Source organism: Rhinopithecus roxellana, chromosome 6 (assembly GCF_007565055.1).
Source record: "Rhinopithecus roxellana isolate Shanxi Qingling chromosome 6, ASM756505v1, whole genome shotgun sequence".
Classification (NCBI taxonomy): Eukaryota; Metazoa; Chordata; class Mammalia; order Primates; family Cercopithecidae; genus Rhinopithecus; species Rhinopithecus roxellana.
The window spans coordinates 11815523-11832180 of record NC_044554.1 but is presented as its reverse complement, the minus strand read 5'-3'; the positions used below and the strand labels follow the sequence as shown (position 1 = coordinate 11832180).

The 16658-nt window shown below is 37.1% G+C and overlaps 1 protein-coding gene across 2 annotated transcripts in view; it reads left to right on the top strand.

Annotated features, from left to right (window-relative positions):
- Nucleotides 1-16658, top strand: part of PRKAR2B (protein kinase cAMP-dependent type II regulatory subunit beta) — a 114479-nt gene extending 97821 nt beyond the window's left edge. For both annotated transcript variants that reach the window (XM_010382415.2, XM_030933161.1), the window contains 6 exons: nt 2980-3133; nt 7337-7438; nt 9560-9634; nt 13328-13393; nt 13530-13668; nt 15678-16658. In XM_010382415.2, coding sequence (XP_010380717.2) covers nt 2980-3133; nt 7337-7438; nt 9560-9634; nt 13328-13393; nt 13530-13668; nt 15678-15811 — 670 coding nt within the window. In that variant the 3' untranslated portion in view covers nt 15812-16658. The remainder of the gene's footprint in view (nt 1-2979; nt 3134-7336; nt 7439-9559; nt 9635-13327; nt 13394-13529; nt 13669-15677) is intronic.

Below are 16658 nucleotides of genomic sequence, written 5' to 3'. Positions count from 1 at the left end.
AGTGGAAATTGCCACACCTGACCTCGTGATGGTTTACAGTCAAAATGCAGGCACACAACAGCTTATTCAGCATCCCCGAAGGGGTTAGTGTATGACGTACAGTAACTTTAATCAGAACACAGCATTGTAAGTGGAGACTGCAGGCCTGCCATTGTTTGTGGTTGCTCTTGTTTGGCAGCCGGTGCAGGTATTCTGGGGATACTGCTGTGCTGCTTAGTTACCCCAAACACATTATTTTTTACTGTATTAATGGTATGTCATATTTTTTACTGTTAAGTACTTATGTGTGAATACAAGTAAAAAATGATGGCTTATTGGTAGCATATAAATTCAGAGTCAGGAATGATGGTAATGCTTGAACAACCACAGTGTTCACATGGGTGGCTGAGATAATGACACCTTTGCTTTCTGATGGTTCAGTGTACACAAATTTGGTTTCATGCACAAAATTACTTAAAATATTAAATAAAATTATCCTCAGACTGTATGTATAAGGTATATATGAAGCATAAATTAATTTTTTATTTAGACTTGGGTCTCATTCCCAAGATAACCTCATTCTGTATATGCAAATATTCTAAATTCTGAAAATGTCTAAAATCTATAACACTTTTGATTCCGAGAATTTTGGATGAGGGAAACTCAACCTGTACTTGAAAAATGATTATCCATGGGACAAATTCTAGTAGTTTCCCTTGAAACAGTCATTCTATCCATGAATTACATTGAAAACCAGTTCTTTTCCTTTTTTTTTGAAATGGAGTCTGCTCTGTTGCCCAGGCTGAAGTGCAGTGGCGCGGTCTCTGCTCACTGCAACCTCCGCCCTCCTGGGTTCAAGCGATTCTCCTGCCTCAGCCTCCCAAGTAGCTGGGATTACAGGTGGCTGCCACCACGCCCGGCTAGTTTTTTTGTATTTTTAGTAGAGGTGGGGTTTTACCATGTTGGCCAGGCTGGTCTCAAACTCCAGACCTTGTGATCTGCCCACCTCAGCCTCCCAAAGTGCTGAGATTACAGGTGTGAGCCACTGTGGTCTGGCCGCGAAACCAATTATTTTCTTCCTTAGTAATAATATCTATTGTCTATCATGTTTCTGCTCTTATTGCTTCTTTATTATTAATAATCCTTTTCTTTCTTTTTTGGAGGGACAGGGAGAGTGTCTCACTTTCTTGCCTAGGCTGGAGTGTAGTGGTGCAGTCACAGCTCACTGCAGGCTTGGACTCCTGGGCCTAAGCGATCCTCTTGCCTTAGCCTTCCAAGTAGCTAGGAGTACAGGCATGTGCTACCATGCTTGACTAATTTTTCAGTTTTTTGTAGAGACAGAGTCTTGCTATGTTGCCCAGGCTGGTCTTGAACTCCTGGCTTCAAATGATCCTCCCATCTTGGCCTCCCAAAGCATTGGAATTACAGGCATGAGGTACCAGGCCTGGGCATAATAATTTTCTAATGTTAAAAGCCACTTTTTTTTTTTTTTTTTTTTTAGTGCACAGCCCCACCCTTTGTCTTTGTTAGGGTTTAGTCAACAGAATATAAGCCAAAGAATTTTTTCTGTCTGCCCTCATAGGTGCAAGCCTTGAAAGCATGTTCTCTGATAAAATACAGTATGTGGAAAGTCAGTCATCCACACGAAGAATGCAGTTTACATGAATATAGGGTCTGGGTAATATGAAGTGCAGTGACATGTAAACTGAACCTTATTTGCCTAGAAAAAGAACCCCAGTTAAAAGATAAGCACCCAAAAACTGTAAAAAGACCAGAGTTAGATATCTAGTCTGAATTTCTACTTTTTAACTTTAGAATGGGGGTTGATCTAAAGTAAAGGGCCAGAGAGTAAATACTTTTGGCATTGCAGGCAGATATGTTCTCTGTTGCAACAACTCAGCTCTGCAGTTGTAGCATAAAACCAGCCATAGATAACACATAAACAAACAAGAGTGTTTATAATTGCAGTGAAACTTTATTTACAAAAGCAGATAGCCAGTTTGTGGGCTATAGTTTGCCAACCTCTGCTATAGATTATAAAGGACACTCGTAAGTTTTGTGGAGTAGTGGCTAACCAAATTGCTATAGCTAGATTCTTCTTAAAAAGTTACTTTCTTCTGATCACAAAAGTAATAATATGTTCATGTTATAAACAGAAACTCTTAAATTAGATAGCCAGTGTGCCTAGAATCCCTCACTATTCTTGTGCTCTTAGATAACTACAGTCAGTGGTTTGATAAATGTTTCTTCAGATGATTTTCTTTCTTTTTTTTAAGGCTTAATTTTTTTGTAGAGATCGGATCTTGCTATGTTGCCCAGGCTGGTCTTGAACTCCTGGGCTAAAGTGATCCTCCCTCCTTGGACTTCCAAATTGCTGGAATTACAGGTGTAAGTAAGCCACCACACCCAGCCTCTTCAGATGATTTTTTATTTTTATTTTTTTTGAGATGGAGTTTCACTCTTGACGCCCAGGCTGGAGTGCAGTGGCACAATCTCGACTCACTGCAACCTCTGCCTCCCGGGTTCAAGCGATTCTCCTGCGTCAGCCTCCCGAGTAGCTGAGATTATGGGATCCCACCATCATACCTGGCTAATATTTTATATTTTCAGTAGAGACAGGGTTTCACCATGTTGGCCAGGCTGGTCTCAAACCCCTAACCTCAGGTGATCCACCCGCCTCGGCCTCCCAAAGTGCTGTGATTATAGGCGTGAGACCTGGCCTCTCCAGGTGGTTTTTTATGCATATACTATTTGGTTATAGTCTTTAGTTGTAGTTTTATCATTTGTTATTCCAAATTTTTATTGTTTAGTTCCATTTTTTCCCAGCAGGCACATGGTCTGGAACAGATGGCACAGATGGATTCCCCTTTATTACTTGTCATCGGAGGGGATAAACAGGCTGGAAATATGATTTTATTTCACAGGGCTCTTTTCTGAAATAATGTTTTATTTTAATGAGATTTTATTTGAATTAACCTCCAATCTACATATATCCAACAGAGGCACATATGATATTTATGTGAAATGTGATGGTGTTGGAAGATGTGTTGGTAACTATGATAATCGTGGGAGTTTCGGCGAACTGGCCTTAATGTACAATACACCCAGAGCAGCTACAATCACTGCTACCTCTCCTGGTGCTCTGTGGGGTTTGGTGAGTAAAATATTTATTTGATCTGAATGTTATGATTTGTAGCAATTGCTATGACAGTGTTACACATTGCCACATGTAGTATTTTAATTTAAAGATCATCAATCATCAGGTAATTTATTAAGCAGCCACTGAATGCTGAACTGTAGGGCACTAAGACTGCACTCAGATCCTCATGTCATTGCCCCCACTCCGCCAGTCCAGTCAGGAGCTTGGGACCTGGTGGCCTAGGAAAGACACTCAGATTCAGAATGCTCCTGTCTTACCCACTCTTAGAAAATAACCAGCCATACAAACACAATCTTCAGTACTTTTTCTCAGATAGCTTTCTGAAGTAAGTATTATAATCTGATAAATTGGTGGCTCCCAGAGTGTGGTCCCGTGAACACTGGCAGCTGTATCACTTGGGAACTTTTTAGAAATGCCCATTCTGGGGCCCTACCCACTGATTCTGACCTACTGCATCAGAAATTTGGAGTTTGAGAAACCAGTATAAAAGGATGCTCTTGGTGCTATAAATTGATTGGTAGCTGCTCTGCATTTAAAAGCAGATGTGTAGGGAAAAAATGCTTGGTGGCTGTGCTGATGTGCCCCACATCAGAATTACCTGGAGTATTTTTAAAAAATCCTTTTACCTAGACCCCACCACAGGCAAATTTATCAGAATCTTCAGCACTGGGACCTGGGCATTAGTACTTTTAAATATATTTCTTAATGTGGTATTCCTGCAAGACTTAAAAGCTGGTTTAAAGATATATTCAGGCAGTATTTTCACATATGATAGAATGCAAATTATTAGGCACTGCTAAAGCTGCTTCTGGAAGATTGTATTTAAGGTAGTGATTCTCAAACTTTAATGTGCTTCCAAATCACCTGGGAATCCAGTTAAAATGTGGATTCTGATTCAGTGGTTCTGGGGTGAGGCCTGTGATTTTTGCATTTCTCATCAGCTCCCAGGAGGTGGCAGTACTGCCTGATGTCAGGCCAAACTTGAAACAGGATCAATTTAGGGAAATGTTTACAATATATGTATTTTCTTTTAAAATTGTTGAAAATAGCTCACCCACTAGTTTTGACTATGCATTTATTGGGTTATTTCTCTCAAATCCTTTTGTGGAAAGAGAAGAGGTTGAAGTAAATGTGAAGTTTGTTAACAATCTCATTTCCAGGACGACTGTATATAGCATTACAGAAGTCACACATTATTTAGTCACAGTTCAGCATTTGACTCTGAAGTCGATTCAGCTGATAAAAATATCCCTTGATCAAAGAGACAAGACATTTTGCATTTCTTTTAATTAGAACCAATTACTATATACTTATTTAAAAATGTGATGAGTCACTTTTTTAAGGTTTAGAAGAAAAGCTGAATTGTCTCAGGGAGAAGGAAACTCATCATCTGAAGTGTTTTAAGAACTGTCAGTGATTTGAATACCCAGAACCAGCAAAGAAAAAACTCCAAATCAGAACAGTTTTGTTTGCCTGTCATTAAAGTGGTGGGATAAATCTAGCATCTGCCATGACCTGTTTTATTGAGGAAGGTTTACTTTTCAAACGTAGTCATTCCAGTGGGGTTGCCATTCAGATTCAGATTGTCACACAGTGAGGAAATTGCCTCCTTGCACATCTTCAGAATAAGATCAATGATTTTATAGGTTGGCCTCTTTGAATACTGATAGTTTTTAGCCCTTGTAGAAACCTTAATTGGGTAAAAAGACCCAGAATTTCCTAGTCCACGTACTACTTAAGTTCCTAAGAAGGATTAAGCATTTTCAGAGATTTTTAGTTGTCTATACATGTTACTAAATTTTATAAAAGTGGGCAGTTTGTGATGATCATCTTGATGTATAATAGCTTTCTAAAAATGTTAGGATAATTAACATAATTACTTAGTATTTCAAGCCTGCTTTTTAAGGGTGACTTGAGTGACTATAATAACTCCTTCTCAGGGAGAGTCAAGTAGAAAAGAAATTTTTCTTTTAAGGTCAACAGACTGGAGGTCTGCCTTATAAATATAAGTGTAAAGATAAGCAAAAAAAGCCCAAGAGAAAAGTCCATTGCAGTATAGCCTCACTCTGTAAATAATATTTGGTCACTGTTAGCCTTAGGGGTAACATGATCTATGTGACTGTACTGATGATTTGGAAAGGGGATTGTTGAAATGGCTTCAGGATGAAAGTATTTGAAATTCTGGACTTTATATGTCACACTGGGTGTAAAGAGATAGGTTACTAATGGTAAATTCTTTCTGAGAGATATAACTGATTATGATTAGTTTCTAAACCATTAAGCTATTTTGAGTCTTCTCTGTTTTGCAGTAAACTCTGTCCATAAAATGGTGTTATACCTGATTTCCAAACCTGATTATATATCAGAATCACTTTGGGAGCATTTATGAAATACAGATTATTGGGCCCTACATGCAGAGATCTTGAGACATTCAAGTCTGGTGTCTCAGAAATCTTTTTTAGTACTATAGCTTATTCTGATGCAGAGCCAGGCTTGGAAATAATTTCAATATTTGTGCTAATTATTGTAAATTTTTCTTTTAAAAAAAGTATTAGGAGTAAAACAAGTCCAAATTACAGCCAATACCAAATTGGAAAACAAGATGTTTAATTTACTAGTGTCCTAGTCCTTTTGGGCCGCTATGACATACTGTTACAGAATGGGAGGCTTAAGCAACAGACATTTATTTCTCATGGTCTGGACACTGGGAAGTCCAAGATCAAGGCACCAGAAGATTCGGGTCTGGGGAGGGCTTGTTTTCCTGTTTAACAGACAACGTCTTCTACTTGTGTTCTCACGTGGTGGAAGGGGCAAGGGAGCTCATTAGAATCTGTTTTATAAGGACATTAATCCGATTCATGAGGGCTCCACCCTCATGACCTAACCATCTCCCAAAGACTCTACCACCTAATACTATCCTCGGTGATCAGGATTTCAACAGAGGGATTTTAGAGTGATAGAAACATTGAGTTGCAGCCCATCTTGCACCTAGAGACTTTCATCTATACTGGCCTTTTTCTCCATTGCACTAGTTCGTTTAAATTCAGCCTTACTATGGTGGCATAAGAAAGAATGAATAAGACCTAGTATTTGGTAGCACATAATAAAATTGTATATTTTTAAAATAAGTGTAATTGGATTGTTTGTAACTTAAAGGATAAATGCTTGAGGGGGCGGATACCCCATTCTCTATGATTTGCATATTTCACGTTGCATGCCTGTATCAAAACATCTCATGTACCCCATAAATATACACCTACTATGTACCCACAAAAATTAAAAAGTAAAAAATATTAAATTGTTTGCATAGTAATTTATTAAATAATATATCCCAATTTTTACTTTATTAAAATGGTATAATTGTTTATTAATGAATGCCAAGCTAACATAATTATTGAGGCTTTTATTAAAGAATTAAAATATTTTATGAGAGATTGTTTAAAATAAAATTTTTAGGAAAATAATTTTTTGAGCTGTATCCTTAAAATTTTTACTAGTTCTTCAACCAAGTTCTGCATTTTTGAGGGCATATAGTATAAACATAAACAGGAACATTTTAGACTGTGAACATGGTAAATACTGGAATTAGATCTTACTCAAAAACAAAGTTGTAATTTCTCTGTGCCTTCACATTAAAAAAATTATTTTATGGGTACATAGTGTGTGTATGTATGTACAGGGTACCTAAGCTATTTTGATAATAGCATACAATGCATAATGATGACATCAGGGTAAATGGAGTAGCCATCACTTTAAGCATTTATCATTTCTTTGGGCATACCTCTACATTTTTAAAAAGAAAATTTTGACATAATGTGGATATGAAAAAGAACATAGAGTACATAACACAGAGTGAAAGAACACAGTGCTAGTATACATTTTAAAAAATGCTGTGATAGCACCTCCTTGTGGGCAGAGCCCAACATGTTGGTCAGATTTCTGTTATGTATGAAAGTAAACAGATGCTTCCTTAAAAAAAAAAATGAAAACAGTATTTTATGTGGTTCTGTATTATATTTTGTGCTTGACGAAATAAAAATATGAAATGAGTTGCATTAAAAGTATAATGATATTAATCTTTTATTTCAGAATCTTCAATCATTGCTTCTTGTAGGGAATAAAATAAAACTATTTGTATAGCTTTTCCCCCATAAAATTTACCTTTTAACTGTCTTTTATTTGATATTCTGCCTGTAGGACAGGGTAACCTTCAGGAGAATGATTGTGAAAAACAATGCCAAAAAGAGGAAAATGTATGAAAGCTTTATTGAGTCACTGCCATTCCTTAAATCTTTGGAGGTAAGTGTATGTTTACACTTTTATTTTATTTTGCTTTAAAAGTTTCTGTTTTGCTAGGAATATTTAGTTCTATAGAAAAATTTCTTTGAATAAAAAAAATCCATGTTTTTATTTGAAAAGATTAAGTGGTAGTGCTAGTTTTTATTAACTCATCATTTCTTCTGCTATCTATAATTGCATTTGTTTTGTTATTTGAAAGTTTTGTATAATTGCATTCCTACCCCGCATCTATAGCACACGTATATGTGGTCTTTATCTAATAGCAGACGTCATACAATCACATAGATGTAGGCAAGAGTCACTAGTTGTAACTTTACAGGCAGGCGTTCTCTAGGTAGAAAATGTCCTCTCTGGCCTCTTCCTCTCAGTTGTCTTTGCTGTTTATTCCTCTTTTCTTCTCCTCTTAAAACTGCCATTCCAGGCCTCTGTCCTTGGCCTCTTCTCTTTTCAGGATACACTTATTCACTTGGTGAACATGTCAGATCCCATGGCCTTAAATACAGATGTCCCTTGACTTATGCTGGGGTTACCTTATGAATAAACCCATTGTGAGTTGAAAATATCATAAATAGAAAATGTATTTAATACATGTAAACTATGGAACATTCTAGCTCAGCCTAGCCTACCTGAAACATGCTTAGGACACTCACATCAGCCTATAGTTGGGAACAGTCACTTGGCAGCACAGTGCACTGGAGAGCATGGGTTCATCTCATTGTGGTGAGGCTGGCTGGGTGTTGTGGCTGTCTGCCTGGCATTGTACTGCATATCACTAGCCTGGGAGAAGATTGAAACTCACAATAAGGAGTATAGTTTCTATCGCTTTCAAACAACTGTAAGGTAGAAAAATCATTAATTGAGCCTTTGTAAGTCAGGGACCATCTGTACTGTCCATATATTGATGCTTCTTAAAATTGGTGTCACTGGGCAAGGCCCCTCCCTTGAAGGTCAGACTTACTTATCCAACTGCAAATACAAGATCTCCTCTCAGATGTCTAATAGACATCTCAGACCTAGTATGTCCCAAATCTACTGCTTTTCTCTCTCCCCGCAGATGGTAACATATCCTTCCAGTGTCTCAGGCCAGAAACCTTCAAGTTAGCAATGACTCATCTGAACCACCATCACCTCTTGCCTAGTTAATTGGAGAATAATCTTTTAAAATCCCTGGTTGTGGCCCTGCTCTGTTTAAGCTCCTCCTCACATGGCCTCTAAGGCTCTGCATAGTCTGTCCCATTCCCCTGGCCATTTTCCCCAACCTCATTTCCTACTGCTCCACACTCATCATCTCTCTGTAGACACATCAGCTTCTTGCCACTTCTCAAACACACCTGTCCCACACCCACTTCAGGGTCTTCATACTTGCCGTCTGTCTGGAATGCCTTCCTACATGGCCGCAGGACTCCTTCATTTCTTAGCCCAGATGTCCTCTCAATGAGACCAGCTCTTAGGTTTTTATCTTTGAAGGTAGAGACTTAACGAGAGAGAATAGGTTGTTGTTACCCTAAAAATTCAGCTTCATTTTCCATACTTCATTAAATTAAATGCTTTTCTATTTCACTGTCATATTTGAAATATTTTGAGAGTAATTAAAGACAGGCATATATATGTACCCACAACGTCTTATAAAATGGAATGTCTCTGTTGGATTATCAGCTTATGCCTGGTAGAAATTTTGTCCATATCACGTAGTGCGTGGTAGACAGCTGATCTTTTCTTTCCAGCAGCATATTTCTTTAAATAAAAGTAGGTCAGGGATTGGAAATCCAGTGCCTTCAAAGCTAGGCAGGTAACACAGAGAAGAAAACCAAGCCAGGAAGGGACTTTGGCAGACTGGAGAACATGTTATTTCATTAAAGAAACAGCTGCTATCCCACCATAGTGTTATTGTTGCTATGTGGAAATATGGGTTATGTGATGCTGATTTTTCAAGAGAAGCTGGAGATCCAATTTTTATGAAAAATTTATTTTAAAATGCTGACTGATAATTAATACAACAAACACATAACAACCTACACACTGCTCGATTTACTTGTCCTATAGGCTACCAGTTTTTTACTTCTTAAATAGATAAGCTTACCCAGTTAATTTGTTTCTATTTAATATTGTCTTTCTTTGTAGTTTTCTGAACGCCTGAAAGTAGTAGATGTGATAGGCACCAAAGTATACAACGATGGAGAACAAATCATTGCTCAGGTATGATATTTTGAAATGTAATTCAGTTTAGGGTTCTTTTCCAAAACGTTTGTGTAGTTGTAGATCTTGATAAACTTTTCATGTTTCTAAAATTAGTATGCAGTGATGGGTTAAATAAATATTACTACTACCAAATGACCTGTTAAAAATGGTTTCATTTATAGTTATTACGCTATTGAATATTTTTATGTAATTAACTCTTAATGAATATGTATTAAACCATCAAATGATTTTCTGCATCATTGTAGTCATTTATAAGAGGAAAAAACAGGTGAATATTCCATGACATTAATGAGGACCCAGAAAGTACACTGGAAAATTCTATAGAGTTTTGCATGGTCATTTCATGATGAAACTTCCTGAGGCTGCTCCTTGATAAAAGTCACCAAGAAGGGAACACACTGCAACATAGACTGTTTTGGCTTCCAAGCACTACATGTGGGTCAACATGTTATTTAATCCCTAATACTTTTCTAGGATCCCAGATGGAACCAATAATATTAGATATCTGGGTTGGAGTAGGGCTACTAAAAGTAGAATTTGTGAAGACTGTTCACAGGTGAAGCATGCAGATGATAGTACCTTGTTTCCTAGTTATATTTTTGAAGCACTGAGCAAATGATTACAATGGATTTTTAATAGATACTGTAATTTTTGTATCACAGCCTTATACTATTTTGTGCTCTTTATCTGAAATGCAGTCTCTTCCTTTATATGGGAAACAAGATTCAAGGTCTTTGAGACTGAGAAAAAGATAATTGTTTTAGAAGACAAATACATAAGTAAATCTTTCAATCAGCACGCCTCTCCCATTGCTGCGTGTGTGTGTGTGTTAGAGCAGTCAGGGATTGGGAAGAAATGGAGTCAAACAAGGTTAAAGTTCTACTATATAAATTGGTAAATAACAAAGCAAAGAGCATGTTTTAAATGATTTTTAAAGGTTTTTATTTTGAAATAATTATAGATTCACAGGAAGTCGCAAAAATAGTTTTGAGAGGTCCCGTGTACTCTTCACCCAGTTTCTCCTAATGCATCTTGCATCACTATTAATAACAGTATCAAAACTAGGAAAATGACATTGGCATAATTCACAGACCGTATTCAGTTTTCATCAGTTCTTAGGGCATGCTTTAAAAATAGTTAAAAATTACTCAGCAGTTAATAGCCTTATTATGATTCAGAACACTCGAAAACTTAATATGAAGCTTTTATGTAAACCTGATATAAAAATAAGGGAAAGGACATATGCTATACTTAGGGTTTATTAAGGATATTTTTACATATTTATTGTCTTTTAAGCATTTATAAATATACATATATATACACTATATTCTAAAAATTTAAATTCAACATTTATTTTTGTGATAGAATCAGATGCTAAACTTCTTGAATTTGTATTAAAGAGTTTTGAAATATTTTAAATTTCTCCAGAAGCTTTAAATTTCTCCAGAGGCTTAGAAAAGTCAGTGTCTGTATTATTATCTTCCATATTGTATTGTTTAATTCAGACTGCATCACTGGAGGTCAAGGCGAGTTCACTAAGAAACAGAAACAAGAAAGAAGATATAAATGGGTAGAAATAGCAACACTTCTCTTTTAGAAGTCTTTCCAAAGCCTTGAAATGGAATGTCAGTAGGCTAGCATGTCAGAGTTTGGTCCTCAGTTGACTGTAGTGAAAATGTCAAGGCCAACATCTGCTGCTTCCGGCTCCATCTGGGTGCTTTCTGCTCTTTGCAAATTGACGGGTTATCTTGGGTCACCACACCAATGCTTGCAATGTTAGGATGACGCAGGGTGCACGTCTTGGCACTTCCTAAGGAGCTCAGGATCCGCAGATATGTTTCTGCCAACTAAGGGGATGCTGCTGGCATACACAGCAGTGTTGCCATTTCCAACTATGTATGCTGTTATCTAGGCTGAAATTTGGGTGAAATTCTTACCCCAGTGTTATTTGTCACATTTTCTTGGTTTTTAGCAGAAATACGGCGGTAGAGAATATATTATTTCAGGGCCAAGCACAGTGGCTCACGCCTGTAATCCCGGCACTTTGGGAGGCTGAGGCAGGTGGATCACATCGAGGTCAGGAGTTCGAGACCAACCTGACCAACATGGTGAAACCCCATCTCTAATAAAAATACAAATAAATAAATACGGGTTCTAGATCCCTGAGGAATTGCCACACTGTCCTGCAAAATGGTTGAACCAATCTGCATTCCCACCAACAGTGCAAAAGCATTCCTATTTCTTCACAGCCTCACTAGCATCTATTGTTGATTGATTTTTTAATAATTGTCATACTGACTGGTGTGAGATGGTATCTCATTATGGTTTTGATTTGCATTTCTCTAATGATCAGTGATGTTGAGCTTTTTTTCATATGTTTTTTGGCCACATAAATGTCTTCTTTTGAGAAGTGTCTGTTCATATCCTTTGCCCACTTTTTGATGGCAGAAATACCATTTGACCCACAAATCCCATTACTGGGTATATACCCAAAGGAATATAAATCATTGTGCTATAAAGACACATGCACACGTATGTTTATTGCAGCACTATTTACAATAGCAAAGATACGGAACCAACCCAAATGTCCATCAGTGATAGGCTGGATAAAGAAAATATGGTACATATACACCATGGAATACTGTGCAGCCATAAAAAGGAATGTGATCATGTCCTTTGCAGGGACATGCATGAAAATGGAAGCCATCATTCTCAGCAAACTTAACACAGGAACAGAAAACCAAACACCGAATGTTCTCACTCATAGGTGGCAGCTGAACAATGAGAACACGTGGAAACAGGGAGGGGAACATCACACACTGTGGCCTGTCATGGGGTGGGGAGTGAAGGTAGGGAGAGTATTAGGACAGATACCTAATTCATGCGGGGTTGGCCTTAAAACCAAATGACAGGTTGATAGGTACAGCAAACCGCCATGGCACATTTATACCTGTGTAACAAACCTGCATGTTCTGCACGTGTATCCTGGAATTTAAAGTAAAATTTTTAAAAAAGGAAAAAAAAATTAGCTGGGTGTGGTAGCACACGCTTGTCATCCCAGCTACTTGGGAGGGTGAGGCAGGAGAGTCACCCAAATCCTGGGAGGTGGAGGCTGCAGTGAGCCGAGATTACACCACTGCACTCCAGCCTGGGTGACAGAGCAAGACTCCATCTCAGGGGGAAAAAAGTATTATTTCAAATAATTTTACAAATGAAATCATTACTACATAATTGTCCATGAAAACCTCTTGATTTAGGGCCGGGCGCGGTGGCTCACGCCTGTAATCTCAGCACTTTGGGAGGCCGAGGCGGGCAGATCACGAGGTCAAGAGATTGAGACCATCCTGGCTAACATGGTGAAACCCCCCGTCTCTACTAAAAATACAAATAAAGTAGCCGAGTGTGGTGGCGGGTGCCCGTAGTCTCAGCTACTTGGGAGGCTGAGGCAGGAGAATGGTGTGAACCGGAGATGGAGCTTGCTTCAGCCTGGGTGACAGAGCGAGACTCTGTCTCAAAAAAAAAAAACCCTCTTGATTTAGAAACCGAGATAGCCTGTTTCCATAGGATTTCACTTTTCAGGTCAATATCTGTACTTTGGGGTTGGATCAGTTTTAGGGATATGAAAGGTAACAAGATTGTTGTCAGTTAATTTGCATTTTCACCATCTATTTTTGTTATTTATTCTGATAGGGAGATTCGGCTGATTCTTTTTTCATTGTAGAATCTGGAGAAGTGAAAATTACTATGAAAAGAAAGGTAAGCATTGTAAGTCCTCAAAGCCCACATACTGTTAGCAAGGAACACAACAGATTTACTTTTTGATGTTTAGACTGAGGTTAATTTTATTTTTCATAAGCCGAGGAAAAGCTCATGTTTTTAATTGCCTTGTCAGGGTAAATCAGAAGTGGAAGAGAATGGTGCAGTAGAAATCGCTCGATGTTCGCGAGGACAGTACTTTGGAGAGCTTGCCCTGGTAACTAACAAACCTCGAGCAGCTTCTGCGCATGCCATCGGGACTGTCAAATGTTTAGGTAGGGATTGCAACAGTGGGCGTGCTTCTCCTGGTTGAACTTATGTCTGCATTTTATGTATTCATGTTGAATGAATCATTTCATTGGGTTCACAGATTTTGTGGTCCCCACAAAAGGTAACAAGATTAGGACTCATTGCCTTATAAAATTAATTTGTGGAAGCCATTTTTTCTTTGAAATTTTTACATCCAGATACATTTTGCTCTTTTGTGTATATATGAAATAACATCTCATATTTGTCATTAAAATAAGAATTCCAAGTACCACGTTTTATATGGAATCTCTCAAATAAGCAACATGTGCTATGTTCCTCAAAAGAGAAGGCTAAGGTACTATTTTTATAAAGTCCATTATTAAGATCTGCGGGGAATGCTGAGATGTTGGGAGAATCCTTACTCATTAGAGTACTGGTTCTACAAACAAAGGTTCACGTTTGTCAAAGCACAGTCAAATGTTCTTCACTGTTCAGTCGTTATTACTATTTTACCAGAGTAGCTTGGCAGAAATGCCATCTTCAGGTGCAGACATCTGTATATATCTGAGATTGTATACCTGAGAAATCACTTTGATAAGAAAATATAGTTCAGGAGGTGGCAATATGCAGAATATTTTAAGAAAATTGATCCCACAGTAATTACCCTCTCTGTGCTTTTCATCCATAATTCAATAGAATAAACTTAGTTTTAATGTTTTTAAGACTTGCAAGGATCATTAGAATTAGAAGTCATTCTTTAAAAGGTTTTAAATAAGTATAATATTAATCAAGTGTTAAATTTGGACAGAAGAGAAGACAATTAGAAACTGACAGGTAATTTCCCTAAGTAGAGCTATTAGAAAGAGTAAAGGTGAGGTGAATGAAATTCTGTTAATTGTTTTCAATAATAGATTATTATATTCACATCAAAGAAAACCTGAGATACAGAAAATGTAGGAAAAAACATACCACCGCCACTCAGTGATTTTTGCTATTATAATTTCTTCTTGTCCTTTTTATTTGTGTGGGCTTCCAGTTGTTAAACAGTTTTCCAAACAACTTTTAAAGTTCACTATGCTTAGGAATGTTCTTATTTTGTTACACTAAATTTTAAAATTCTTTTAGGTAAATATATACATGATAAATTAATCATTCCTCACTGGTAAATACTTTGAAGGTTTTGGCTCCAACTGTTTTGGTGGGGAGCAATTTTTTTGTGCATAGAAGGCTTTTCTGTATTGGAGTTTTCCTTAGAAATGGTTTTCAGGAGTGGGCTTTTAAAAAATTAACTTCTGACACATATTTGCCAGATTACTTTTATTTGTACTAATTTACATGCTACTAGCAGTGCCATAATGCCCATTCACCCTATTCTTGTCAACATTGCCTTTTTTTATCTTTGCTAATTTAAAAGGCAAAGAAGATACATTTTAATTTGTACTTTTATATAGTATGATCATATTTTCTATCTATATATTATAAATCCAGTTTTAAGATCCAGGAGACAGGCAAGCAAAGTGATTTCTAGCATGTACTTATAGAAGTAAACAAAAGCATTATGTCAGCTGCCATTTTTGGATTGCATAGACAATAGTATGGGGAGCAAAAATTACAAAAGTTAACACTTGGCCTTCACAACATGGCATTTTAAACCCTGAGAAGGGAACACAGGATAGAAAACACTCCTTTGCCACCTTTGAGGAGTACACATTGCTAAGGTGGAGACAGCACATTTACTTTTTAAAATTCTAAGGTCTTTCCATGATAGTCCCTCATTCTTTTCTCAGCTTGGACCAGGAACCTCCCACCAACTTAGCATTGCTCATCATATTGCCAAGGGACTGCAGAGTGTGGCCCTGGCTGCTTCCTTTTTCAAGTGGAACATTTTTATCATTATGCTTTTTCTTGTATTTTATAGTATTTACCTAAAATATCATTGCATTATTGATATGTATGGAATGGATATTATAAATGACTTAGAAATTCTGCAGATTTGCAAAGAATGTTATTTAAAAAAAATCTTCTCTTTTCTTAGCAATGGATGTGCAAGCATTTGAAAGGCTTCTGGGACCTTGCATGGAAATTATGAAAAGGAACATAGCTACCTATGAAGAACAATTAGTTGCCCTGTTTGGAACAAACATGGATATTGTTGAACCCACTGCATGAAGCAAAAGTATGGAGCAAGACCTATAGTGACAAAATTACACAGTAGTGGTTAGTCCACTGAGAATGTGTTTGTGTAGATGCCAAGCATTTTCTGTGATTTCAGGTTTTTTCCTTTTTTTACATTTACAACGTATCAATAAACAGTAGTGATTTAATAGTCAATAGGCTTTAACATCACTTCCTAAAGAGTAGTTCAGAAAAAAATCAACATACCAATAAAATGACTTTGTACTCCACAAAATTATGACCGAAAGGTTTATTAAAATGATTGTAATATATAGAAAGTATCTGTGTTTAAGAAGATAATTAAAGGATGTTATCATAGGCTATATGTGTTTTACTTATTCAGACTGAGATATTAGTGACTATCCCCATGTAAGAGGGCACTTGGCAATTAAACATGCTACACAGCATGGCATCACATTTTTTTTTTTTTTTATAACTCGTTATACAGAGTAAAATTTTAATCATTTTTGTTTTAAAGTTTTCTAGCTTGATAAGTTATGTGCTGGCCTTGGCCTGTTGGTGAAATGGTATAAAATATCATATGCAATTTTGAAACTTTTTATATTTTTGCAATAAAGTACATTTTGACTTCGTTGGCATAATGTCAGTAACCTACATATTCCAGTGGGTTTATGGACAGGCAGTTTAGTCATTATGATAATAAGGAAAAGAATCTTTTAGATGAGAGATCATTAACGCATTTTTCCCATATCAAGCATATATCTGCTTCCTCTTTTTATTTTGCAATTCTCCATGTTCTATATCTTTAAAAATTTGGGCCGGGCGCAGTGGCTCATGCCTGTAATCCCAGCACTTTGGGAGGCTGAGGCGGGCGGATCAT